This window comes from Pimephales promelas, chromosome 7 (assembly GCF_988280905.1).
Source record: "Pimephales promelas chromosome 7, fPimPro1.hap1.1, whole genome shotgun sequence".
Taxonomy (NCBI): Eukaryota; Metazoa; Chordata; class Actinopteri; order Cypriniformes; family Leuciscidae; genus Pimephales; species Pimephales promelas.
The window spans coordinates 8690813-8718627 of NC_142775.1; the positions used below are offsets into that span (position 1 = coordinate 8690813).

Here is a 27815-nt window from a genome sequence, read left to right on the forward strand (position 1 = left end):
ATCTGTATTAAAGAAAAAAATATTGATAAACACATATTTGGAATGTAATTCAATAAGTACTTTGGGTGTCTTGTAACATATTTATTTTCATATAAAAGCAACAGAACTTAAAGTACATCCAGTTTATTAGCAACACGTGCACGAGCGTGAATCCCTTGAATCCCGCGATATCAGACTTTGATCTCACAGGTGTCTGATCCACTGCGAGAACCGAGATTTGTCCGGCTTGAATGCGCTTTTTTCACTCCTCCTCTTACTGCAGCCGCCTACTCTCGAATACATTGCAGGCGAGGCACATCTCGAACAAGCCTAATTTGGGGACTGTAACCAATCCACTCATAGGAAGTGATGTATTTAACCAAACTTTTGAAAACGGGATTCAAAGTTTTTGAAAACGATACCGTTATTGTCTCTGTGTAAACTACAAAAAAACGCAAATTTGTGGAAACGCTGACATAATGTGCATACATACTACGTCTTTACATGTTCAAGTCTATTAGGTACGTCCCAGATAGCAAACTGACATTGAATCAACGTGGAAATATGACATCGAAACAACGTTGATCTGACATTGTTGTGCTCATCGAACGTCAGACGCGTCGTTCTTTCAAAACTAACGGAAAATCAACTTAAAATCAACGCGTTGTTTCAACGTTATGAAAGCAAACCAATTTCCGATTTTCATTTAGCTTTGAAGAATGCCGCGTCTGACGTTGCTTCAACGTTAATTCGATGAGCAAAATCAACGTTGTTTCAATGTCATGAGAGACGTCGTTTCCACGTTGATTCAATGTCAGTTTGCTGTCTGGGGTGGTATTTCTTTACAAAGTGGCATCGCCAACTACTTGCTTGACAGCATAATACAGCGTTTTTTTGTCATTTTCATGGATCTATGTGAACAGGGATCGCTTTGACATTTTCTGTACGCTTTGACATTATCTGTACGCAAAAAAATACAAGGGAAAAACTTTTCTGTTTCTGGTGCATCATTGGCGTGAAACCGTAACCTGAAACATAGATCAAACAATTAGATATAAATTTGTTATAAAACAAATGTATATTAATTACTGTGGCATTCTGGGTCACATATTGCTTGATGACTATCATATAAATGTCTGAATTGACCCCTGGTCAATTTAGAACTGTAGCCTTTGTGTTTAGGTCTTCAGTACTATTGATTGATTGTGTCTGAACACCTCTGAAGAGCACTTCAATCAATTGCAGATAAACACATGGGCTCATGAACATTTTGTTTGCTGGAGTGGCTCCTTGTGAGGTGATCCTCTGGGAAAGATAGTTGCTATTTCTGACCCATTGTTATGCTACGCCTGTCAGAGCCCTGGAAAAGCCTTCGTCAAAGGGAATGAGAAAAAGAATGCTCTTTTCGCTCCTTCTCTCTGACCTCACTTGATCTACAACCTCATTTATTCTGTATCTCTCTCTGCCTATACTAGTGACACCATACATACAAACCTTTTCTCTCTTCCTCGGTTTTACATAAATGAAAAGGATAACCACTCCAATAAAAAAGGTTTGGGTTTGAAGCTGCAGTAATCAGTAGCATTTTTAATGTAGAAACAAGCGGCACTTTAGGTGTTCCTTTCCATTGTCAAAGAAGGTTTTGAATGGGACACATTAGGGAGAGTTGCAATTTGCTCATCTCTTGAGGGCTGCTCAGCAGATTACATGAAGTCAAATGTTAATGTGTCATATGCCGGAGCATTTATTATTAACGGAAATGTGAATTTCCATTCGCAACCTATTTTACTTCCATAATCTGTTGTATTTCAAAGTGAAACAAGCAACACAATGAGATAAAATGTACAGTGGGATTTGATGTTATGGCATGGATTGAATTGTTAAAGTCTATATAGATATCAAAAGGTCATCTCTCTCCCTATATATATATATATATATATATGAGGAGTTCTTTTCCAAAATGCTATAAATCCATCCATTTATCATTTTTAGTAAAGTCATTTTTAGTAAAGTGTCAAACCTTTAACAAATAGTACCAATTTCTACATATGCATGAAAAAACTATTTATTAAAAAAAGATCAATAATGATAACGATATTCAAAAAAGGGATGGGCACCCCGCCAGTACATGCACACACACATGTATAGGCTACATAGCATGTGAGCAAAGCGGAGCGGCGTGATGCTAAAAATATAAGTAAAAAAAAAAAAAAACATAATATAAACATAGGCTACGTTTCACATTTGTGTTTAATAATATTATGTTACTCATTTTTATTATTTCATCTATGTTGAGTAGGCTATGAAAAGGGAACGCATGAGATGAGTAAGATAGGATCAAAATTCAAAAGCTGCCCAATATCGGAAAATATTTGGAGTGGGTCAGACATGATTTTGAACACTTGTAAAGCTTGTACTGTAAATTTCGTTTCATATAAATTGTATCTTCATTTTAATAAATGTTTCATCAACAAAAAATATCAGACAATATAATCAGGACACAGAGGAACGCACGTGAACCGGAGCGCGTCTCATATATGAAGCGAAACACCGCGATGCTTGCCTCACAGACCTGAGAACTAGGCTACAGAAAGCTTTAAAGGGCACCTCTATGGAAAATTCACTTTTACATGGTGTTTGAACATAAATGTGTGTTGGCAGTGTGAGAGCAAAACCACCCTAGAATGATAAAAATCCACCCAGTGTTTTTTTTTACAATCTCAATAAATCATGTGCACTGTCTCAGAACGAGCTGTTCTGAGATTCAGCTCTTTGTGAAGTAGAAAGTGAGCAAGGGGTTTGACTGACAGTGTGGCTGTGGCCTAGACCCCGCCCTCGGTGATCTGTACACATCATCCTCCATTGTTTCAACGACAGCCAGTAATGTCTCTTGGAAACATAAGTGTTCTGTCGTGGACTCGTGGGTTAATCCTGTTGTTGTGGCTTAAAAGTTAATCCTCAAGTGTGGATCGTCATCTACTGTTTGCGATCCACCGTCACATCCAGTAACAGTAAGTGTATTTTATGATTTTTGAGCAAATAGTCTTTTCAGTCGATGTTAGCCAATTCAATAACAAATGCGTCTAAAGTTGTTGTCGTCGTAGGATGTATGTTAGGGTGGCCCTTATTTTTCAAGTTTTGATTTATAATTGTCTGACCCCCTCATGTTGTTCCAATACATGAAAAAATAATTCAGGCAAAATATGAGGTCATTTGAACAATATTTAGAGGTGGCTCGATGACGTTGAAGTTTTGTATTATCAGTTATTATGCTCAATTTGTGATAATTACCACTTGCCTAATTTTTATCTCAACTAGTAAAATTACATACTTATTTAACCCTTTTGCACGTACGATCACAATAATGTTTATTTTAGGTTTCAGACATATAAATGCTAAAAAAAATACATTTTGTAAATATAATGTCAGAGTTTGTAAATTACACAAACAAATTACTGATGTCAAAGGAAGAGGCAATAATAATAATCCTTTCCATTATAATTAGTTTTATTCGTATCAGATACGCATTGAGTAAGTAACTTTAAAGTTTACTCTATTCTTCTCCCAGTTTACCTCACTTTTATGAATTTCGTGAGAAGTGGAGTAATTCACGTGTTGTAAATCCAACAGATCCGATTCTCTGAAATGCGTCTGCGGCACAAACTAAGATGGCGGCGCATACAGTTCAACTAATACGATCGTTATAAAGGCGTTTAAAAAACAAAACATTTCCACAAGCATATATTTCACTATCGGAATATCAGATATTTCATGCCATATCTAACAAATTTGTGAAAATTTTTAAATAAAAAAGGAAAAATTACATAAAAGCAGATCATCATTCATTCAGCTCTGTTGTTGCTGCCACTGCGGTGTGTCATGTGACAAGCAATGACGCGTCACCATGGAAACCATAAAGTGACACATTCTAAATAACTGTCACCTTGAAAAACTGACGCTAGGGGGTCAGCCAGAATATTTTAAACACCTATTTTGCACAAAAGATATTCTACGCATTTCTTGCAGAAGCATAAATTGTGTTATTTTGCCACTTTTGTGACTTATTTCAAGTATTTGTCATTACTGGCTGTGATTTGTGGTTGTCGGCACTTCAGCACATCGCAAGCAGCAGAGCCCAATGGCGTCAGGAGGGACTATTGCTACGCGCTCGCAAGATTATCTCGTTAGCCATGTGGAACGAATTGAAGGGACTAAGCTACCCACAGGGACCATCGTTCTCGGCCATTTTTTACATCGTCACAATTTTCTGAAAGAGGATATTCGAGCAGCAGCAAACAATACCATACAGAGAGTGGAAGAATTTTGGCTCTGGGCAAGAATTCCGGTCAAGCATCGACAGGACTCCATTAAAAAACTTGAGCAATTATTTTGTGACTGGAAAGGGTTGAAAAAGAACAAGAATCGCCAAACAAAAACTCAACGGGCTAACGAAGCCACTTTCACAGATATTATTGCAGGGTTGTTTGACATTGCACATGCAAATGCTATTGAGCTAATCGATGCAGAGACTTACTCGAAAGAAGAGAGAGAGAAGGATAAGCTCTTCCTCGAACTTCAGCGGAAAAAAGGACAACCTGGTTGCATGTTGGGTTTCGACAAAGTGTTGTTGCTGCAGCACCAGAAGCAGAAGGAGAAGCAGGATGAATTGCAAAGCCAACGCCATCGTTTTGAGCAAGAAAAAAGTATTCTCTCAGAGTCAGCTGTGTTGGAGAGCAGCAGCAGCAATAATTCCGAGAATAGTTCATCAGAATCGGACAGTGGAAATCCTGGACTATCCACCACAAGTAGGCCTGGTGCACCACCAAGGAAACGGGGTCGGCATCACATTATATCAGCTCCTCTGGCAGCAATGCTTGACAGAAATTTACTGAGTGACAGGGCTGCCATGATGATTGTTTTCGAATCTGCCAAGGCTCTCGGACAAGACCCAGAAGCTCTTGCTCTAAACAGGTCAACCATTCAGCGTCAACGTCGAAAACACAGAAAAGCAACCGCCACTGGCATTGTAGAATCATACATACCAAGCACGGTGCTAACGGTCCACTGGGATGGCAAGTTGATGCTTGACTTAACAGGTAAAGAAAAGGTGAACAGGCTGCCCATTCTGGTTTCAACAATGGGGGAAAAGAAGCTTTTGGCCATTCCAAAGATTTCCACAGGAACAGGGCAAGCAGAGGCCCAGGCAGTTTACAATGCCATCAGAGAATGGGGACTGGACCATCTTGTTCGTGCTATGTGCTTTGATACGACCAGTTCCAACACTGGCAGACTGTCTGGAGCCTGTATCCTTCTAGAGCAGCTGCTTGGACGGCCACTTCTACATTTTGGTTGTCGGCATCATATATTGGAGTTAGTGTTGGCTGCCGCATTTGCAGTTTGTATGGGACCCAGCAAGGCACCAGAAGTCCTCATCTTCAAGCGCTTTCAAGGACAATGGTCATCCATTGATCAGAAAATTTATGACGATGCATTTTCAGATGATTTTGCCTCATCTGAGCTATCTGTTATCCGAGATGAAGTCATTGCATTCTGTGAAAAGCAGCTGCAGGATATTCAGCCGAGAGATGATTATAGAGAGCTGCTGAAATTAATGCTAATCTTCATGGGAGTGAAATCACCTGATACAAAGTTCAGAGCCCCAGGCCCAATGCATCAAGCTCGCTGGATGGCGAAAGCCATATACAGCATCAAGGTCTGGCTATTCCGATCCCAGTTCAAGCTGACGGCACGCGAATCTCATGGACTGCTACGTCTTAACATATTTCTTGCCAAGATATACATCAAGTTCTGGTTTCAGGCACCTGTGGCTGCCACCGCACCTAGGAATGATCTACAATTACTACAGTCACTCCACTCATATCCTGATCGAGACATCAGTACAGATACATCACGTAAGATAGCTGGGCATCTCTGGTACTTGTCGGAGGATTTGATACTTCTCAGCCTGTTTGATAAGCAGGTGGATTTCACTACGAAGCGAGCAATTCTCAAAGCATTAGAAGAGCGTGTCAGTGAGAAGGATCCACCGAAACGCGCTCAAGTGGACATGCTGACTATAAAAAAGAAAACGCTCGATAACTTTGTCTCGAAGTCCAGCAGAAACCTGTTTTCAATGCTGGGTATACCTGATGCATTCCTGTCTGAAGATCCTGAATCATGGAACAGTAGAGATGATTTCAAAGCTGCAGAGGCAATAATCAATAGTCTGGCGGTAACAAACGACCATGCAGAACGTGGTGTTGCGCTCATCCAAGATGCATCACAATCCGGGCGCTTTAGGTGTGAAGAACAGCTGCAGTATGCTCTGCAAGTCATTGAGCAAAACCGAATTCAATTTCCAGATGCCAAGAAATCAACGCTGCTTGGTGTGAAGAAACTCTGAACTATTGACTTTGAACTGTGCAAACTGTGAAAAGATGCGTATCATCAGTTATCTTACAATAGTCAAATGTATGTTGTGTAAGACATATTTGGTTAAATAATTATTATTGTACTCACATTGAACTTTGATCAACTAATAGGCTACGTAATTTGATGCATTCTGCAAACTGTGTGTAGTACTGAATACAATGCTCAATGCTAAATGTTTTAGAATAAAGAATTTTGTTGTAGAATTGCCTACAAAAACAGCGAACTTTGATGTTCTTGAGCTACCTCTAGATATTAATATTTTTGCCCCATTTTTTTTCTGCGGTGTTTTTAGCATAAATGGAACAACTCTGGGTGGTCAGGCTGCAGAAAAACGAAGAAAAAAAAATCCTACACTTAAGGGCCACCTTAATGTATGTGTATATAATTTAAACCTTGTTTGTATAGTGTGTAACCATACGTTTATAAATACATATATTTTTAAAGATATTGTATTAAAAACTGCATATATGTTCTTGTTCTGTAAGTTAGCCATCTTCTCACATTTGCCACAGAAGCACCTGTATGACAAGTAAACATGACGCCACAGGTCCCTCGCATAAATGTAATTTCGCTTGTAAGTTAATTAGCAAACTTTATCACAGAATGTGTATGTTACGTTAGTTTAAACGCAACACATTTGTTTTTGCATGAGCTGAACTCAAAGATCTAAGACTTTTTCTATGTACACAAAAGGCCTATTTCTCTCAATTATTGTTCACAAATCTGTCGAAATGTATGTTAGTGAGTACTTCTCCTTTGATGAGATATTCCATTCCATCAGATATTCCACAGGTGTGGCATATCAAGATGCTGATTGGACAGCATGATTATTGCACAGGTGTGCCTTAGGATTCTTAGACACCAAACATAGCAACACTCTCTCCAAATCTTGGTTGGCTCTCTTGGTTTGGCCATTGCTCTGGGGATGATAACCCGAAGACAGACTGACTGTGGCTCCCAGTAATCTACAAAACCCCTCCCCACACTCTTAGAAGAAAAAGTTCTATATAGAACCTTAAAAGGTTTTATCAGCGCTACGTATTTGGAATCCCTAAAAGGTTATATACACTCTTAAAAAAGGGTTCCTCTGGGTTCTATATAGAACCATGGGGTTCCATACTTGGCCAATAGAACCTTTTACCAAAAAGAAAAAAATTGTTCTAAATAGAACCATTTTGGAGTTCCATAAATGAAGCAGGGATGGAACTATTTCTGGTTCTAAATAGAACCATTTCTTCTAAGAGTGCAAATTTGGACTCAAATCAGGGCCCTCTGTCGGAAACAACGTTCATTGGGAGGCCATGTAAGCGAAAGACGTGATCTATCAATCACCGTTGTCTCCTTGGCATTGGATAATTAGGGCAAGTGAATAAAATGAGCCACCTTCGAGAACAGGTCCACTATGGTCAAAATGACTGTTTTGCCTTGGGAGGGTGGTGATAAAATCTAGCGCTATGTGAGACCAGGGTCTCGAAGGGACAGACAGCGGAGTAACCCATCTGGGGGTTGATGGGATTTCTTACCAGTGGCACAAACCGAGCAAGCCACGACCAAACTGGGAATGTCACAAGCCATTAATGGCCACTAGAATCGTTGCTTTACCAAGAAGCTGGTGTGGTTTGCGTGGAGCAATGACCCCATCGAATAACGTAGGAACGTAACCACTCCAGCACAAACAACCGACTCTGTGGTCAACCGGCATTGCCCCTTCGAAGGCTGTCTTAAAGGATTAGTTAACTTTTAAAAAAACTTTTGCTGATAATTTACTCACCCCCATGTCATCCAAGATGTCCATGTCTTTCTTTCCTCAGTCGAAAAGAAATTAAGGTTTTTGATGAAAACATTCCAGGATTTTTCTCCATATAATGGACTTACATGGGAACCAGACGGTCCAAGGTCCAAAAGACAGTTAATAACAGTTCCAGATGCAGCTTCAAATGTCTTTAAACGACACCAGACGATGAATAAGGGTCTTATCATGCGAAACAATCGGTTATTTCAAAACTTATTCCAAAAATGTAACTTTTCTAAGGACAAATGCTAGCCTTGCTCTATTCTGCGAGGCACGTTTGTAACGTCACGTAATACGTAATTACGTTCAAAAGGTCACGGGCGACGTAGCCGGAAGTACAGAATCAAAATCGTCCGACATCGTTGTTTTACCTTTAATTCCTTTTTTTGTAAACATCATTTGAGTTAGTTTGCACGTTCAACCTATGCGTTCAACTTGAAAACACTGACTCTGTACTTCCGGCTACGTCGCCCGTGACCTTTTGAACGTAATTACGTATTACGTGACGTTACAAACGCGCCTCACAGAATAAAGCAATGCTAGCAATTGTCCTTAGAAAAGTAAAATTTTTGGAATAAGTTTTGAAATAACCGATCGTTTCGCATGATAAGACCCTTATTCATCGTCTGGTGTCGTTTCATCGATACAGCTTTGGCTGTATCGAACCACCTAAACATCGTTCTGGGGTAGGACAAGGCTGTCAGAGAAATTGGCAAACCCCAGAAACCTCTGTAGGGCCTTATGGGAATCTTGACTTTGCCAATCTACCACAGCCTTAAACTATCAGGATACATACGCACACCCTTAGACGAGACGCACTCAATCAGACGAGATGATGTAACATAGGAAAGGAACAGACTGTGCATGAAAAGCGAATTTCGTGGCCTTGACAAAAATCCCATTCTCTAGCAACCTCAGAAGCAGTCGTATGACATGCTGAAAGTGTTCCTGGAGAGAAGAAGAAAAAAAAATCAATAAGTCATCCAGGAAGACATATATGAACTGGTCTACCATATCTCTCAGCACGTCATTAACGAGTGCTTGGAAAACTGCCCGGGAGTTGGACAGCCAGAACGGCATAACAAAATATTCAAATGGCCCCTGGAGGTGCTAAACGTGGTTTTCCATTCATCCCCCTTCCTGATGCAAACCGAATGATATGCATTGCATAAATCCAGTTTTGTGAAGACAGAGGCTCCCAGCAACCGCTCGAAGGCATTGAGTTCTCCAAGCGGAGACAGAATTGTGTCCCCAGTCAACACTAGCCCGGGGCCAGAAGAAGAAATGAGAGTTCCTCAGTATGATTGCCTAATGTGATGAGTGTCAAACGGCCAGTAGTGAAAGATACAGTGGGAAGTTCTTGACCATTAAGTGCATTAACAGAAATCATGTTCGGTCAAGTCCATGAAATTCCCTTCGGCTGCAGAGTCCAATAAGGCTTAACAATGGTGGGTTTCCAATACCAGTCTTACCAGGAGGAGAGTGTCTTTTTCGTGGAGATTCCACCCGACAAGAGCCTCATAGTTACTGCCGGGCCCTGTCTTTTACGTGACAGGTGTTCAGGAAATGACCAGCTCCACCACAGTAGAGGCACAGTCCTCTATCGCTGCCACTGGCTTGAGGACTTTCAAAACTCCCTGGAACCAAGGTCGTACGTGTTCGCTGCTCCAGGCGATGCAGACGAGAGTCCACTCTTAGAGTCAGCTCAATAAGTCCATCCAATTTCTTGGGAAGATCCAAAATTGTATTTCTTCCTCTGGATACGATCAACCAGCCCATGCAGGAACATGTCCCAATGCGCTTCTTAGTACCAGTGGCACTCGACAGCAAGAGTGTGAAACTCAGTCGAGTAATCAGAGACAGATGTTGGTTCTCTGTTGGTTCTCCCACACTGCCGTTCCCCACAGAGCCGTACACCCCGACAACAGAGTCAGCACAAAAGCCACATTAGACATTCAGCATTTGGTCAAAAACGCTCTGCCAACCTGGCTCACCAGAATAATGCTCAGTAGTGGGTAGGCGTGGCTGCCGGATGGATGCTGGAAGAGTGGGGGGAACAGGCGTTGGGGGTGGCTCAGTGGGACCAGTAGTTGTTGAATTTGTTGGGTGAGCTTGGACACCTGCACTAACAAGGCTTGCACTCTACATCCAGTGATGGTCAGGTTCTCCTCCTGTTAATCAATTCTCACTGTGTTTCAGGAAAGGAACTCACTCAGTTCAGGTGTACTTGCTGAATCCATGGTTGGTCAGATCATTCTGTTACAAGTTAAAGGATGTTTATTATAGACAAGTCAGTTGAAATATAATGAGTGAACAAGTTATGCAAGTGTCCGGGAACAATCGCTCTTGGCAGCGCAGGGTTGCCGATGAACAACCCAGTCTCCCGTGGTGGTAAAGGGATGAAGGATGTCCAACACAATCTCCGAACGGACTCTGGAACTAGACAATAATTCCTCCATGGAAGAAGACAGAGTGAACGGAACTGGAACACAGAATCCAAAGTGCAACACAGTTACTTGAAGACAGGCAGATGAGCACAAGACAGAAACTGTGAGGTATTAGGTATTGCTAGGTATTGCTGATCAGCAGTAGTGATCAGTGACCACGGCCACCTTCACACACAACAATACAAGGCAAGAAGGAGTAAGTGAATTCATGAACCATGACATGGAGGGTCCCCCTTGCTCTTCAAGTTGTATGAGAATGAGGTTTTATACCAATGAGGCAGATCTGTTGTCTTAACACAGTAATGAAGAGAAAAAAAGATAAAACAAGTTCCAATGTGGTGTCCAATACTGCTGTTGCCATAGAAACAAATTTCTCAAAAAAAATCATGCAAGTACATTTAGAAAAAATTGTGTCTGTAGACTCCTAACACTCTTATTACTATTGCATTACTCCTTCTAACTCATCAATTAAATATGTAGGGATACACTATAAACTAGTATTTACTTTGACCATTGATAACTCAAGCTTAAATGGTGATCAGTGATAGGCCACTCCAACATCATTTTAGAAAGAGGGTACAACTTTGTCACCATAAACAATATAGTGACTCTGAACAAGTGGTCAGTTTCATTGTCAACCAGCTCCAGGGAGCTCTCCATGGTTATAGAATCATGTTTTAGAGATGCTCATTGGCTTGTGGCTGACAGGAGAAATAGTGAATGATGTACATTTTTCTTTTTCTGATGAGAAAATTAAGTCAAGATCACGAGTAAACAGCTCCTGTTTTGACAGGACCATGGAAAAAAGAGAGAAAACAATAATACATGTGCTTTAATAAATTATGTAAACATTGTGTTTGCAATTTAAACTTGTATTGTAATTGAGTAATTTATAATAACATTGTTCACTCTCAGTTTTTAAATATTTCTATTCACCTCACCCCCCAGGTAGTCGTAGTTTATTTCAATTGCCCTGCGACCTGTCAAATAAATATTTTAAGAACAAATATTCCATGTAGTATCACAATACATAATAAATAATTTATAATCATAAATATCACTAAGACTTTAATGCTTGTTAAAAATGCTTGTATTTCTGTTTAGTAGTGGGAACACACTACAGCAAAAATGGATATTCCAGTAGTCCCACATGATAACTGCAAACTGAATTAATAATTTGTAATAGTCTTGCTATATATATATATATATACAGTATACAGTATATATATATATATATATATATATATAAATACATCTGAGATGTATCCATGTGTTTGTTGAAAGTTGAAGTGAAGATATAATTTGCTTACCCCACTTTTCTCCTTTCTCCTCCTCTAATATGAAATCATGAAAGAATATGTAATCATGATGAAATCAGCCTCGTGACATCACTATTTTGGTTTGCTTTGGTTTTTCTTCGTATTTCTTACACTTTACTTCACCTAAAACCTCTGGGATGAGGACAGGCCGATGTTCTCATATGAATCTCTCTCTCTCTCTCTCTCTCTCTCTCTCTCTCTCTCTCTCAATTCAATTCAATTCAATTCAAAGGGGCTTTATTGGCATGAAAGTTTTTCAAACAATGTTGCCAAAGCATATACAACATATACAAATACTCTATACACATATATATACATATACATACACACACATATACATATATATATGTATACACATACATGCACATATACATACATAAACACTTAACACAATATTTGGATATATCTGTGTGTGTGTGTGTGTGTGTGTGTGTGTGTGTGTGTGTGTGTGTGTGTGTGTGTGTGTGTGTGTGTGTCGATCACTCATTCACTGCCCCTCAGGTTGTGCCATGTTTGAATATATTGGGCAGCAAGATAAGTTTTGTCTCCTTCTCCCAGGAGAAAGTTTAACTTAGAAATGTCATCCAGGTCTATGAAATTTGGGATTATATAGTTAAATTTGTTAAAGTAAAGGTCCCTTGTGTCTTTGAACGCTTCACATTTTAGGAGAAAGTGCATCTCCGTCTCAACCTCACCTGTCAAACAGTGATCACACGTTCTGTTTTCTTTTGGTTGCCACAATTTTTTGTGTCTTCCTGTTTCAATTGCCAGTTTGTGATCACTGAGCCTGTAGCTGGTTAGGATCTGTCTCTGCTTTCTATCTCTGACAGTAGAGAGATATTCTGCTAATTTATATTCTCTTTTTAGGGTCAGATAACATTCTAGTCTACTTTGGCTTTTAGTTTCTTCTTTCCAATGTTCCAGATAGGTTTCTTTGCATTGTGCTATGATTTGCTTGACTCTGATTGGTGTTTGGACGGCAGTGTTGTTCTCTCTCTCTCTCTCTCTCTCTCTCTCTCTCTCTCTCTCTCTCTCTCTCTCTGTGTGTGTGTGTGTGTAACAGTAATGTAACCTTCCCTACATTCATCTTAATTTTTTATTTCCACACATACCATTAGGGTTGGGTATCGAGAATCGAGTATCGATTGGAACCGAGACTAACTTTTCGTTTTTCCCGGAATCGTTCAAAAGTTAAAATTTCGATTCCTAGTTTCGATATTCACAGTCCGCCGAGCGGAAGAAGAAACCGCTGAACAACACCAACGAAGAAGCGTCTACCGGAAGTGTTGGCATAACCACGCGAGTCGAACATGAGTACCTTACGTCGGTGATCCAAAGTGTGGCTTCACTTTTCTTAAAATAACGAAATCTCAGCAAAATGCAAAATTTTTGACAAAAGGAGTATTTTTACAGAAGGAGTATTTCCTTCAGAAAGGCCGTTGGTTAGCAAGGTTAGCTAAACTTTTTTGACCCTGCCTCTTAAAAGAATCGGAATCGAGAATCGTTAGGAACCGGAATCGAAACAAGGAATCGGAATCAGAATCGTTCAAATTCAAACGATACCCAACCCTACTTACCATGCAGTAGGTCTACTCTACACCATAGAACCTCATTTTGCTTGTGGAAATGTATATATTTTGATGGTTGTGTGTGTAACTCATATTCAAACAGAATTAGTGGAAGAATAAATGTATTGCAAAAAGGAGATGCAGGCCGAGCATCTCCCTCAGTCTTGTGTATTTTTGTTCATGAAATGATTAGTGTTTGTTAACTTTCATGCCAGGTCACTGCATGAGAAGCACTGGGATTTTTTCCCCTTCTTTAATCCCAAAATACTGAATTTCCACCTCACATTATCAAGGGTATCCCTCAGCTTTTAGTCTAAGGGTGTGAAGAATTGGATTCCTGTGTCTCAGCTCCATTCACCTTAATTTCCAGCTGTTAATTAAAAGATAATACAAACACTTTCCAGTCACTGCCTTTCATTGAATAGTGAGTAATGCCTGGTTATTTCTGCATTAGTGATTTTGTACACACATATTTTAAGAGTTTATTGTCAAAAATACATAATTAAAGAAATAAAGAAAGCAACAAATAAAGAAAAAAAATACATGTATGTTAATATATGTATTGCACAGCAATGCACTTGAACTCATTCTAAAATAATATTTTTATTTGAATTTAATGAAGTAATGAAGCTCGACTTAGTATAAACACCAGTAAAGTTTCCAAAGTTCATTAATGAGATCAGGCAAGGGTGCCCTCTGCTGACTGATTTTACTGCTGAATGTATTCGCCTTTAACCACACACATAAAGACCCTGCTTACTTTATTTAGCTCTAGTTGGTTTTTCTTCAATTTTTTTTTTTTTACATGTGAAGTCCTCATTTAGCAGTTATTACTGATTCTTTAATTTTATACAGTTCCCTTTTCGTCTATGAAAAATACATTTGTGTTGTTTACTGAGTTTCATCTTTGGGTAGTTTAGAAATGAAATCATGTTGTGCATGTGTAGTCAGAGGAGAACTCGACACAGGGCTGATTTGATTTAAAAAAAAAAAAAGAATAAATAATTCTGCTGTTATACATGTTATAGCTGACAAGGTCATTAATTAATTTGTAACCCTCAGACTGTCCTGTATAACCCTCAGACTGATAGATTTGAGGTAAACAGTCTATGTTTATTAATGGGACCATCAGCATATGTGTATGAGAGAACAGCTTTGGATGCAAGAGCTATGCGTGTGCACATGGCAAGATAAGGTTTCCATAGAAACACAGTGTTGTAGTTGTAGTGTCATGGCTTGCGCTATATGAATGAATGCACATCACAGAACAGAGCAAGGCGAGCATTTGTGCTTATTGTAACGTTTAAGTCCACTGAAAGAAAGTTGAGGTGAGGACCCAAACGTAATTTCTTACCAAAACAAGATAAACACAAAACAAAAGCATGACAAGGAAACTATAACTGAAACACACACCAAGAGTAGCCAACAAGATAGTTGAGTCAGAGCATAGAACAAACAATACTCAACAAAGACACAGGCCAAACATGAGTTTAAATACATACAGGACTAACGATGAGACAAGGGACACCTGTGAACATTTAACCAATCAACCAATGACAACATGACACAACAGAAAAGTGAACACAAAGCAATATCACATGACTAGAACAGGGGATCACATGACAGACAAATACAGGAACAAGAAACAAAAAAGAAACAAGAAACAAACGCCAAACCATGACACTTATATGCAACTTAAACTTTTTGATTTATTTTTTAAATGGCCGATCGTTTCGCTAGATAAGACCCTTATTCATTGTCTGGTATTGTTTAAAGCCCTTTGAAGCTGCACTGAAACTGTCATTTGGACCTTGGACCGTTTGGCACCCAATGAAGTCCATAGGCCTATGTCACACTTCCTGCTCTTGGAACGCAGAGTAGGAATACAGAACTTACGGTCAACAGTATTTCTCGATAAGGATTTAGATTATCAGACTTAATGTCTAAACCATCCGAGGTAGACTGACCACGAGCTATGAGGTTGTGAAACAAAGGTTTTTGCTCCCGTTGATGCTATAGACCTTATGTAGCCCCACCCCTTTTCAGTGCTGCGCTCGTTGTCTTTTGACTTCCAGTCTGTATTTTAACAACGATCTTGCATAGGTATGAATGAACTGCTCGTAAAAAAATTCCGTCAACATTTCGACATTCGGTCGACATTTATTAAGACATCTGCTTTACAATGCTTATGATACACATTACAATACTCATGATAACTTTTGTTAACTCTACAAATCCATTAAATCCTTTAAATCCATTTCACCAGCTAATTACTCCTGGACAGCGATGCCATAGAAATATACAGAGCGACCACGAAACCGGAAGTTCAAAGACAATATTCTAAAGATGACGACGCCCACGTTTCTCTGGTGCATAAGGTCTATAAGTTTCTATTAAATCAACCTTGTTTAAAGAAAAGCGTCTCAGGTTACGACTGTAACCTATGTTCCCTGAGAACAGGGAACGAGACAATACGTCGAATGTATGGGGAATGCCTCAGGCATGACAGGCATGACATATCTTTTTTTTCTGAAAACATTTAATACTCAAAATGTCTAAACACAAAAACTTTTGTTAAGCCTAAAAAGCAATTAATTTAACTTCATAAATAAAGGTTCTTATATAAAGCAATACATAAAAGCATGAAAAACAGTTTATCTATGAAGAAAGAAAGGGAATTTTGGACAGACTTCTGGATTCATCACCAATATAAATAAATTCACTGCAATGGCACCATGGAGAATTCTCCATTGTCACCTAACCTCTTTGATAATGGTGGTCTATATAAGGATCTCCATTTAGGTTTTGCATCATTACTCATTTTTAGAACAGAACACCATGGTGTAGATCTGATTACCAAATGCTTGGATGTTGTCTCCACATGCTTAAAATGAGGCCTACTTTGGATTCCCAAAATGAGGGACTGAACCCCGGTAAATAACAGTATGTTGTGTAAATGGGCCACAAGGAACAACAGTTCCTGTACTAGCCAGTGGACAGAATAAGAATTCTCAGTCTTAAAAATATGAATAAGCCCATTCTATAATATATATTTGGTAATAACCATTTCCATTTATCCAAGCACTCTTTAACTTTTTCCACCCACTCCCATTTTTTTTTTGTAACACACTGTCAACCCACAAATAAACTCCTAAATATGTCATACCTGCCTTCCCCCAACACAACCCATCAGTAAGGCAAGGTTTTCCATCAGACAGTAACTGTAAAGAATCACTTTTTTTTTTCAAATAACCATTTGCAGAAGATAATGCTCAAAATCCAACACTCTAAATCCAACAATTACTACAATATCATCAGCATAAGCTGACTGTAATGAGGTCTGTAGATTTAAAAATCCTGCTTGCCCCTCTTATTGTTTAATCACGGAAGCCAGTTACTTTTGCCAAAAGATTTGTTATGTATAATGTGTCAGACAGAGACAAACACAGGCATATAAGAATAAGGCTATTTGAGAGGAGGTCATTCCAGATTTCTCTGTTCCCCATTTTGGTTTATGGGTTTCTCTCCTTCCTTACCTCTAAGGCCTCAGGCCACATCCACACGAAGCCAGAACTTTCCCTATCCAATCTTTTTTTTTTCTCGTTCTATTTATTTATTTATTTATTTATTTATTTATTTATTTTTTGTTAACACAACATCGTTTAAAGAAATATATGAGTACATACGAAACCACTGAAACCGAGGGAAAACAATGTGGTATACATGTCAGACCAGTATGTGGCGCTGTATTTCTGCCACAGAGATACACTAAACAAGGAGAGGAAGACTTGGAGCATGCACATAACCTCGTGTGCTCTTTACGAACCCAACACGACAGCAAGGTGAAGACGAAGATTGCTCACCATAGTAGCATAGGAGCAGAAGATTTTGCTTTAATAATGCTAATAGGCTCAGTAGCTTCTGCCGCACGAACACAAGCGTATAGTCCGCCATTGTGTAAGTGAACATTGCATACCTCTAAAGAAAATATAACTCTATCAGCTCTCTGCTCAGCACACATGTAAAAACATAGTCTGACTTCACAAATTATGTTATGAAATTTTTATGAAAATGAATAAAGAAAAATTCTAAAAAAAAAAAAAAAAAAAAGGCAAAGGCAAGCTTGGAGAACCCAAACACAGTTTATTCAAATAATATCAAATACTACTCAAATACTTTAACTCTTAACTTAAACATAAATACAAACATGACCTTACTAACAGTGGTTACAGGAAACACATGAGGGCCAGGGAATCACATGACAAGACAGGAAACATGACTTACATGAACCAAAAACCAAAACTAGACGTGACACTAACAAACAAACTATTATTATTATAGTTTGGTAAACACAAACCACAAAAATTATTTATTATTTGTTGAAGTAGCGGCTCAAATGCCAATGAGTACAACATTACAGACAAACAACCTTGTCTGATACCTCTAAGAACCTGAAATGGAGTGCATAAACCATCATTTATTTTCAGTGTACGCTTAACATCACTATAGATTACTCTGATCATGTCTACACATTTTTGGCAAAAAACAAATTATTTAAATTATTTAGTTAAATTATTCCACAAATAAGAATGCTCAACTCTGTCAAAAGCCTTCTCCTGATCTCCTTAAGAAAACAAGCCAATTTAACCATTTAGAGACATGAAAAATGTCTCAAATTAAAGAAACATTATCAAAAATAGATCTAACAGTAACACAATTTGCCTGGTCAGGTTTGATGACATGATCCAACACCCCAGCCAGTCTATTAGCCAAGGCCTTGGAAAGCAGGTTGTAGTCGCTACAAAGTAGTGAGACAGGGCACCAATTCTTTATGTCAGTAAGGTCCCCCTTTTTGAGAATAAGAGTGATTACTGCTATTCGGCAACTGCAACAGCAACAAAGCTGTCATGGAGTACCTCCAGCAGACCCGCTACCAACTCCATCCAAAAAGCCTTATAGAAGTCAACTGGGAGGCCGTCCACTCCTGGTGCCCTCCAAAACTCCATACTTTGTTGGGCCTTGTAAATAAGACAGTGAATTGACACAGCTCAGGTCTCACCCAACACGTCAACCCTCTCCCAGCATGCAACAGAGAGAGAGAGAGAGAGAGAGAGAGAGAGAGAGAGAGAGAGAGACTTTTTGTAAATTTAGTAAATATTACTGTTAAGTTTTACAGTGCAGTAAAAATTTGCAGTGCACTTATGATTTTACTTTTACATTTAGTCATTTAGCAGACGCCTTTATCCAAAGCAACTTACAAATGAGGAATACAGCAATCATGAATAGGCAAACAACGCAAGAAGTGCTCAAAATACAGTTTCAGACATCGCTTAGAGTAGCATAAGCCAGACAAGGAAGGGAATCAAGAAAAAGGAAAGTTATTAAATTAAAGCATATTTTTATGAGATTAAGTGCTCATGGAAGAGATGGGTTTTCAGATGATTTTTGAATGTTGTCAGGGATTCGGCATTCCGGATTAGGGAGGGGAGATCTTTCCAGTTGCAAGGAACTGTGAATGAGAATGTTCTGGAGAGTGATTTTATGCCTCTCTGTGATGGTACCATGAGCCGTCGCTCATTGACCGATCATAGGTTTCTGCTAGCCTGTGGTCTATCTGTAATCAAGTGTCAATGCCTTGAACTTAATGCAAGAAGCGAGTGGTAGCCAGTGCAGAGAGATGAAGAAAGGTGTGATGTGGGCCCTTTTGGGCTCGACGAGCTGCAGCACTCTGAATCATTTGTAGACGTTTAATTGCATATAATGGGAGTCCAGCCAGAAGAGCATTGCAGTAATCCAGCCTAGAAATGACCAACTTCAAGCACATAACAGACACACGACGGCAGCACTTGTCTCCGCAGCCCCTGGCCATTGTGGAGCGTTTGCGTTTCCACAGGTGCAATCAGGAGGAGGGCAAGTTGGTGACACACTATATTGCAGTGGTTAGAGGATTGTCAGAAAACTGTGAAAATGGGGGACATTTGGATGATGCACTTTGCAAGAGATTTGTGTGTGGCTTGAAGAGTGAATTATGCTGACATTACAGAGAGTTGTAGATTTGGCGGTCTCCTTGGAAACAGCGTTACATGAGGCACACCAACTCAGTTTCTATTTCTATATCTACAAAGATTGGGTGCATCCCCATCCGGAATAAAACAAGGACGGGTGAACACACTTTAAGTTTTCTTAAAGTTGCTGTTTACTCGCCATTTTCATGTTTTCCTACAAGACAAACAACATCAAATAAGACTCGGACAGACAGAGTGAGCTTGCTGAAGATCAGAAAGCTGACAACAGCTGTGATGCCATCTCGGCGCCATCACCTATCAAGATTGGACTAAGTTCAGGAGCTTCAGGAATGCTGACGCTGAAGGGATTCCCCAGAGTGTCATCAGCTATGCAACTATACTTGCCCTCATTATCATAATATAATTAAAAGCGAGAAGCTTCTTAAGAGAAGCTTAAGACGGTACCGTTTTTGTTCTATCAAGCTCATCAAAGGTTGCCTTCTGCTTACAGTACAAGATATCAGAAATAGTTTTAAATCTGAAAAGTACGACTCGATACTGGGTTTGTGAAGTCCTTTTGTATTGTCAAGAACAGTATTAATCTGTTGTACTGATTAAAGTTTAGTCCTACCTTCAAAATCATTCTCTGAGCGCAGGGCACAACCTAATGCGGGGTTAAATGTAACACGGACCATTTACATAGTTCGTCAGGATCAAGCAGGTTGTCTTTCCACTATTTTTCTCTCGCTGCCAGAAGACGGTCTCCCGCAAATTTGCGGAAAGTTTTGATTATATTTCGTGAAGATACTGGACAAAGAGTGTTTTGACACCATGAAAGTATTTTTTTTCATCATAGGTTTTTTTTTCGGTTTCTGAGTTGGGTGTATACTGTACGTTTCCAAATCTAACTTTATATTGCCTTAATCACTGTCTACTTGGCTCAAACATAGCACCGTTTTGAAAAATTGTCAGCAATTCCTACCGACTGTTAGCTTGGCTTAAAATATGTAATACACAGCGGGGTTAGTTTGTAACAGAGTGTTACAACTAAGCCTCCAAGGGCTCTATCTTGCACCCGGCGCAAATGACTTTATACACAAACGCATGTATCATTCCTATTTTGCACGCGCGCAAAGCGGGATTTTTCCCTCCAAAGACGCACGTCAGTAAACTAGGAAATGAACGTGCGCTCCCTGGGCGGATCGGCGCAAAAAGGAGGCGTGTTTCGGCGCAAACATTCCCTGGTGCTATTTTACAGTTCCAGAAAACAATTGCGCCACTGACCAGAAAAAACATGGTCTAAAGTCACTGGCGTGTTGCGCGTTGTTCATAATGCTATTTTAAGCGCGCTGCGCGCATGCTTGGCCATAATGTAGCGGTTGCACAGCGCGCATACACTTTGATTCTCTCACCAAACCACACCTATGAATAATGAAGCTACTTCAGACCAACCTCTTTTAGATTTGCGCCAGGCGCAAGAGGCATTTATCCCGCCGGGAAAATAGCAACAGCGCCGGGACCCGCCCACAAAGTTACTTGCGCTTTGCGCTTTGACACATGCGTTTTAGATCGTTAAAATAGGGCCCCAAGTGTACAATGATAATCAAATGAAAACGGAGCCACACAACTTTTCAGGTTTGAGTATTTAACTTTGTTAGACTTTCATAAACAATGTTGGAATTTGTTTTTTTTTTTAAATTTAGTGTACCATGAATGAAACTTCTTTATTTATTAAAAATATGGCCTGTTATTAATGCAATAAACCCTTTAAATTTTTATTTTAAGCTCATTTGTATTATTATTACTGTTATTATTATTAATAATTGAATATGCAGCTGCCACACACAAATCTAATTTAATTGCAATTACAATATTTATAATTTGATTTATTATTATTATTTATTGCAAAACTATGCAGCCCATTTCTATGTCTCTATCCATGATATTGATCCATAATAGAAGGATGATTGGATGAGGGATGGATGGATATCTGTCTATATAGATGCACAAACAATATCAAACAATACAAATAAAATTGTACTGAATTAAGTGTGTTACACACAAGTGTTACAACTAACCCCTCTCTCTGTTACAATTAACCCCGCATATGGGGTAAGTTGTAACATTTGCACTTCTGTCACTTTCAGTGCAACTGTACGAAAATGGTCCTAGAAAAAAACTTTAAGTGGTCATTGGTAGCAGAGATGTGTATGTTGCTTGTGTAAAAAAGTATTAATCTAACCTAATTATTTTTTAATTAATTGAGCCAAAACCCAAATGCGCTAGGTTGTGCCTCGCTCTCCCCTACATCACATCATTGCCATCATATTTTTCCTTGTCATCCTTATTGAAATCCTCCACCTGTAGCCTTAAGCAGTAAGGCTGATTATGAATGTAATTTGATACTTATGCCCAAACGCACCGAGTCAGAGACAGCTGCTTTCTGTCGGTTCAGTCTGTGTTTAAAATCTGCTGTCTTAGAATTTTTCATCTAGTCGTATGATAAATGAATAAACTAATAAAAAATGTGTAATCCTTTCCCTCTATGGTTAATTTCGCTTACAGGTTCATAGGATTCCTCTGAGAATTCTGAATCAAGACAACCTGGAGCCGAATAGACTTTACATGTTTAAGTTAGGAATTTTTGCATCTGAGTGTAACCATCTTAATGGGACTCACTTATTTACCATATCTCTGAAGTATTTCCTCGAGTTTTACATTTTTAACAAACGGGGGTTCATTTGACGGGGGGTTAGATGGGCTTTGATGGACTCGACAGAGACAGAATTGGCAATAGCATTTCATTGATCATTAAGCTGCTCTCTATTAAATAATTTACCGTTTGGCTTTGACTCTGGAAAATAACTATTGCCTCATTCATAAAAGAGGAATATCTGATATTAATGCCACAGACTTCAGCATTCACAGCCACCAGGCAATCCTCTACTGACACAGATGCGTCAGGCAGGAATTTACAGCCATAATAATGTCAGCCTATGTCAGTTGCAATAAATCTCCCACATTTTTCCCAATTTACCTCACTCACTGATCGAAATCAGCCTAAATAATCATGACACGATTCCAGAAAACGAAAAATGGAAAAAAAAGTAAACTTCAACACAACAAGCTCACTCATGCCAAACTCTGTTCCCTCGCTGCCAGCATGCAACACACATAGAGACAGAGAGAGCAACAACACATAGAGACAGAGAGAGCAACATTTAACTAATCTTATTTTCTTAATCTGTTTCTATTTGTTCTGGCTCGATGGTGCCTGAATGCTTACGCACTGTGAGACAATAGAGTGAGGCTTACAAGATTAAATTTATGGATTATTGTGACCGAGGCAATTATCAGTGAGAGGTTTCTTTTTTTCCATAAGAGGCAAAAGACCACTTATTTTTGCCCCCAACTGAAAAAAAAAATGTCTTAAAGGAGAACTCCGGCGAACAATGAACCTTTGGTCTAATAAAACGTCGGTACCTAGTCAACCATTCTCTGAGTTTTGTTTTCATGAGAATCGAATGTAAAGAGTTTTATCTCTAAAAACTGTTTAGCGTATAATGCTAGTAATGGGGGCATTGAGTAAGTAAAAAGAAATCGCTAGTTTATACCACTAACAAGGCTCAAAATAGCCCCACACTCACACAGTAATATAATGAGGCTCCATACATGCAAAACGAAGCATTGAGAACTTTGTAAGTGTACAGACCGTTTAATAAGAAGATACTTTATGAAGACAGTTCACTTCGCGTATACAGACAGGAGCCATCTTAAAAAATAGTCTCGATAAGTCGATCCCCGAACGCCATTCATACAGTTTAGAAGTTCGTTGAACTTCATAGAGTTCAGATCACTCAGCACGACGTTCGTGGTTCGACTTATCGAGACTATTTTTTAAGATGGCTCCTGTCTGTGAACGCGAAGTGAACTGTCTTCATAAAATATCTTCTTATTAAACGGTCTGTACACTTACAAACTTCCTAATGCTTCGTTTTGCATGTATGGAGCCTCATTATGTTACTGCGTTAGTGTGGGGCTATTTTGAGCCTTGTTAGTGGTATAAACTAGCGATTTCTTTTTACTTAGTCAATGCCCCCATTACTAGCATTATACGCTAAACAGTTTTTAGAGATACAACACTTTACATTCAATTATCATGAAAACAAATTTCAGAGAACGGTTGACTAGGTACCGACGTTTTATTAGACCAAAGGTTCATTGTTCGCCGGAGTTCTCCTTTAAAGTGTCTTAAATTATATTTAACATATTTCAAACTTTTTTTCCCCCTAAATGTTATTGATTTGGGTAACACTTTATTTCGATAGTCCACTTTAGACATTCTACTAACTAACTATCCTACATGTCAACTAACTGTCATTATAGTATTAGTTGACTGTCAGCTTAATATCTGCTAACACTTTATTTTGTTGGTCCCCCAACAGACATTCTACTGACTATAAGTAACTTGGCGACTACAAGTAAACTTATTCTCCAAACCCAAAGCCTAACACCTAACCATAACCTAAAAGTCTACTGACAATCCATGATAATATACTAATACTCTAATGAGAGTTACTTGACATGTAGTTGAAAAGTTGCTTACAATTAGTAGAATGTCTAAAGTGACTATCAAAATAAAGTGTAACCAAAACGGCCCACTACATTTCAGTTCAGGGAAGAGTTAAAAAAAAATGATTGGTCGATATTATGCATGAGGAATACATTTTGGTAAGTTGTAACATAGGCTACTGTAGCTTTCAACAGTGTTCGTGTTCTTTTACCATTAGCTAGTAGAGATGATCGGTTCACGTGCGCTAGGGATCTGCTGTGTAACATTTACAAGTGCCAAAAGTGTATTTATTGTTGAATTGCGTAATAAAATTAACAGAATCTGAGAGCTGAGATTTTTTTATATCATAACTAACTTGCTCTGTTTAGTCTATCGGTCTCCGTGTCCTTTTTCTGTGAATGACAAAATTGATGTGTGGCTTGAGAGTGTGGGAAAAGTGTCAATTGTGTGTCTCACGGTGAATTTGTGAGAGTTGGCAGCTCTGAAAGGCGCTAGCTTGGTCCACATCAGGGAATGCTGTCTGTCAAATTAATTCAAATTAATGATAAAAATGTAATATGAACAAAACGAATACCATAGAACTAGAAATAATAGCCAGGGTTTTATTTTTCCTATATCGTCGAAATGCACAGGCTTGTCTATGAGACGGCCTTTATAATTTAGTATTGAGATGTTGTTCATTGAGTCTCTAATCTCTAAAAATCTCCAAATGCTCCAGGTGAAACTGCGGTCTTCCAACCTTTTACTATCATGTCAAATGATTTGATTAATACGCGCGAGGGAGAGAGAGCAAAACAGCGCTCGCTCGTGTTGTTTGAAGACATGAGAGTGCGCACGGCCGCGGAGGTATTTCTGGAGGTATACTGCCCCCATCTGGTATGGAATATGGTGTATGATTTGATTTTTTATGCCAGAGGGCACCTTTAAGAAATCAACTTGAAATCATTTACCTGAGATTGGCTAAATTGCACAACCTGTAAAAGCATTTCATAAAGAGAAACCCTGCCTAGGCTTGCATCTGTAAATCATTTTTGTTTTATTTCAGTTGTTGCTGTTGTTGCTTTTGTGTAGTAGATGTATAACAATCTATTTGTTTTTTGCTGTTTTATTTTTTAGATATTTCTATTTTGCGGGAGTCCACCTGGATTAACTTTGCTTTCGATTTGTGCAAGTTGCAACAGTCCCGTTCTGTGCAACAGAAACACTCTTTGTAGGCGAGCCTTTACGATTAATTAACCGTGACGTTTTAAATCATGGGTAATCGTGAAATCTGTTTCGATGCATCCCTAAGGGGCAGTAGCATAAACTCAAAGATTAAAAATGGTGATTTATATTATGCAGTTTCTATAGCATTTACTTTAAGCTGTCAAACCACAAAAGTACAAATTTACTGAAAAAAAAAATGTCTATACACAATATATCTTAACATGTTTAATGTGTTTAATACATTTTGGTTTAGAACCAATCTCAACCAGAAATTTTGAGGAATATCAACACAGTTAGGCCTTCCAAGCACTGTACTTATCAAGAGAGTTGCGTATGATACTTTGTGGTAAAGCAATGCCTTTCCCAATTCTATCTGATTGATTAATCCCTGACCATTTCTTTCATTCTCCCATCTGTCAAAGGCATGACTTGTCAAGCACGGACATCGTACACGGAGGACGAGGTGCTCTGGGGCCACAGATTCTTCCCGGTCATCTCTCTGGAGGAGGGATTCTTTAAAGTGGATTATTCTCAGTTCCACGCTACATTTGAGGTTTCCACACCTCCCTACAGCGCAAAGGAGCAGGATGAGGCATTACTCATGTCCTCTCCACTCATGGCCCCATCACTGTGCAACAGTAGAGAGAAGGACAGCTCCCCGGACTGTCTGGAGCTGCTGGAAGATCTAGAGAACACCAGTAAATTACCAACCAAGGTACAGAAAATGACAGGTAGAGAAGGGCTGCCCAGGAAGCTGCTGAGAATGAGCTCCACCACATCAGAGATGACATACAGCCTTGGCGAACTGCCCATGAAGCTCCAACGCATCAGTTCTGTGCCTGGGGTCTCAGAGGAAATGCAGGTTACCAAGGCGACTAAGATTTCCACAGAGGCCATCAGCAAGTCGGTTGCAGACTTGCCGCCGAAACTTCAGAGAATGGCTGGGGGAGGAGGTCGCATGGACGGACACCTGCCACCCAAACTCCGAAAGATGAATTCTGATCGTTTCACATAGAATAACTTTTTTTCTGTAGCAACAGTCAAATTATGATTCAAGATATTTAGCGCGTGTGTGTGTATATATAGATAGATACACCATTTATGATACTAATGTAGGTTAATGTAATTTAGAACATCTGTTCCTGTGGTGGGTTCATATGCTGTAAAGAGACTCTTTCAGATTGTTGTTACTACAAGCACAATCTGGTATGGATGACACCCTTAAGTGCATGTTAGAATACTTCTCTCCCTCTTATGGCATGACAAGCTGTACATATTTATTTGCCAAGGAAATGTTAGCAAATATTATTTTCTCCAAGCCATATGGTGATATATCAGACAATTCCTCCTACATGGCTAATTAGCGATTACTCATGTCATACAGTTAAGTTGTTCACCATAATACCACTATACTGAGCTTATCTTACAATGCATGTGCACACACACACACACACACACACAGAGAGAGAGAGAGAGAGAGAGAGAGAGAGAGAGAGAGAGAGAGAGAGAGAATAGTAAAGCTATTGATGAACACTGAAGAAACAAAATTACTGAGACTTGTCATTACTGAGCTTTTTAAGACTGAGAATATCAGAAATAGGAAATCAATTGGTAAAAGCTGGTATTTGTCACCTCATTTAGAATAGTTCACCCCAAAATGCTTTTGTTTCTCTCCCTCAGGTTGTTGGAAATCTGTCTTGCTTTCTTTTGAGAAACACAGAAGTATATGATTTGCATAAAGTCCATGCTGCAGTTCCAGGGCCTGTCAAAGTTAAAACAAGAAGAAAATAAATAGAAATCAAAACATTGGTCCAAAGGAATGTACACTATATTCCAAGCTGAACATTTTCTCCTTCATATTAATGGGTTTGAATGAAGATGAGAATAGAAATTCCATTTTTGGATTAACTATCCCATTTACTGTAGCAGAGCAATAATTTAATGGCTGATGAATACCAAAATCAAGATCAAAATCAAACCAAAAAAAAAAAAAGCCATTCTTAGTTTGATTTCACTGAAAATATTGTGGTTCTGTGGTATGGGGAGCCAGTTGTAACCTAATCATTCTTTTTCTTGCACAACAATGGTGAATGTATTTTTCATTTCATCAATAACATATAAAAAATGTACCCAGCTTGCACAAAACGTTGTTTTTTTTTAATCACACTCCTTCAGTGGAGGATATTTTGTTAATAAATTGTACCTCTAAATTTGGTGTCACTAGTGGCACAAAAATGACACTTTTCACCTTAAGAACTGGACATTTTCAATGTCATTGACAGCAAATAGTTTGTAGCATATTACTTGACAGTCTTTGATGTGCTTTCAGGACTTTAGGGCTCAATATAAGTCCTACGTCCCACTATCCACATTATTAAATTATTCCCTGATAATAAGTCAAGTGAAGATTCAAGGAATGAAAAATCTGATTTTGCCTCTTAAACTTTTAATAACCCTGGGCTTAACTGCACCTTCTTCCTTTATTGAAAAGGAT

At 38.9% G+C, this 27815-nt stretch overlaps 1 protein-coding gene across 1 annotated transcript in view; it reads left to right on the top strand.

Moving 5' to 3' along the window:
• Window positions 1-27466, top strand: part of kcnj3a (potassium inwardly rectifying channel subfamily J member 3a) — a 69279-nt gene extending 41813 nt beyond the window's left edge. Inside the window, exon 4 of the mRNA XM_089133034.1 lies at window positions 25744-27466. Within this exon, the coding sequence (XP_088989160.1) occupies window positions 25744-26336 (593 nt within the window). The 3' untranslated portion in view covers window positions 26337-27466. The remainder of the gene's footprint in view (window positions 1-25743) is intronic.
• Window positions 27467-27815: the final 349 nt, after the last annotated feature.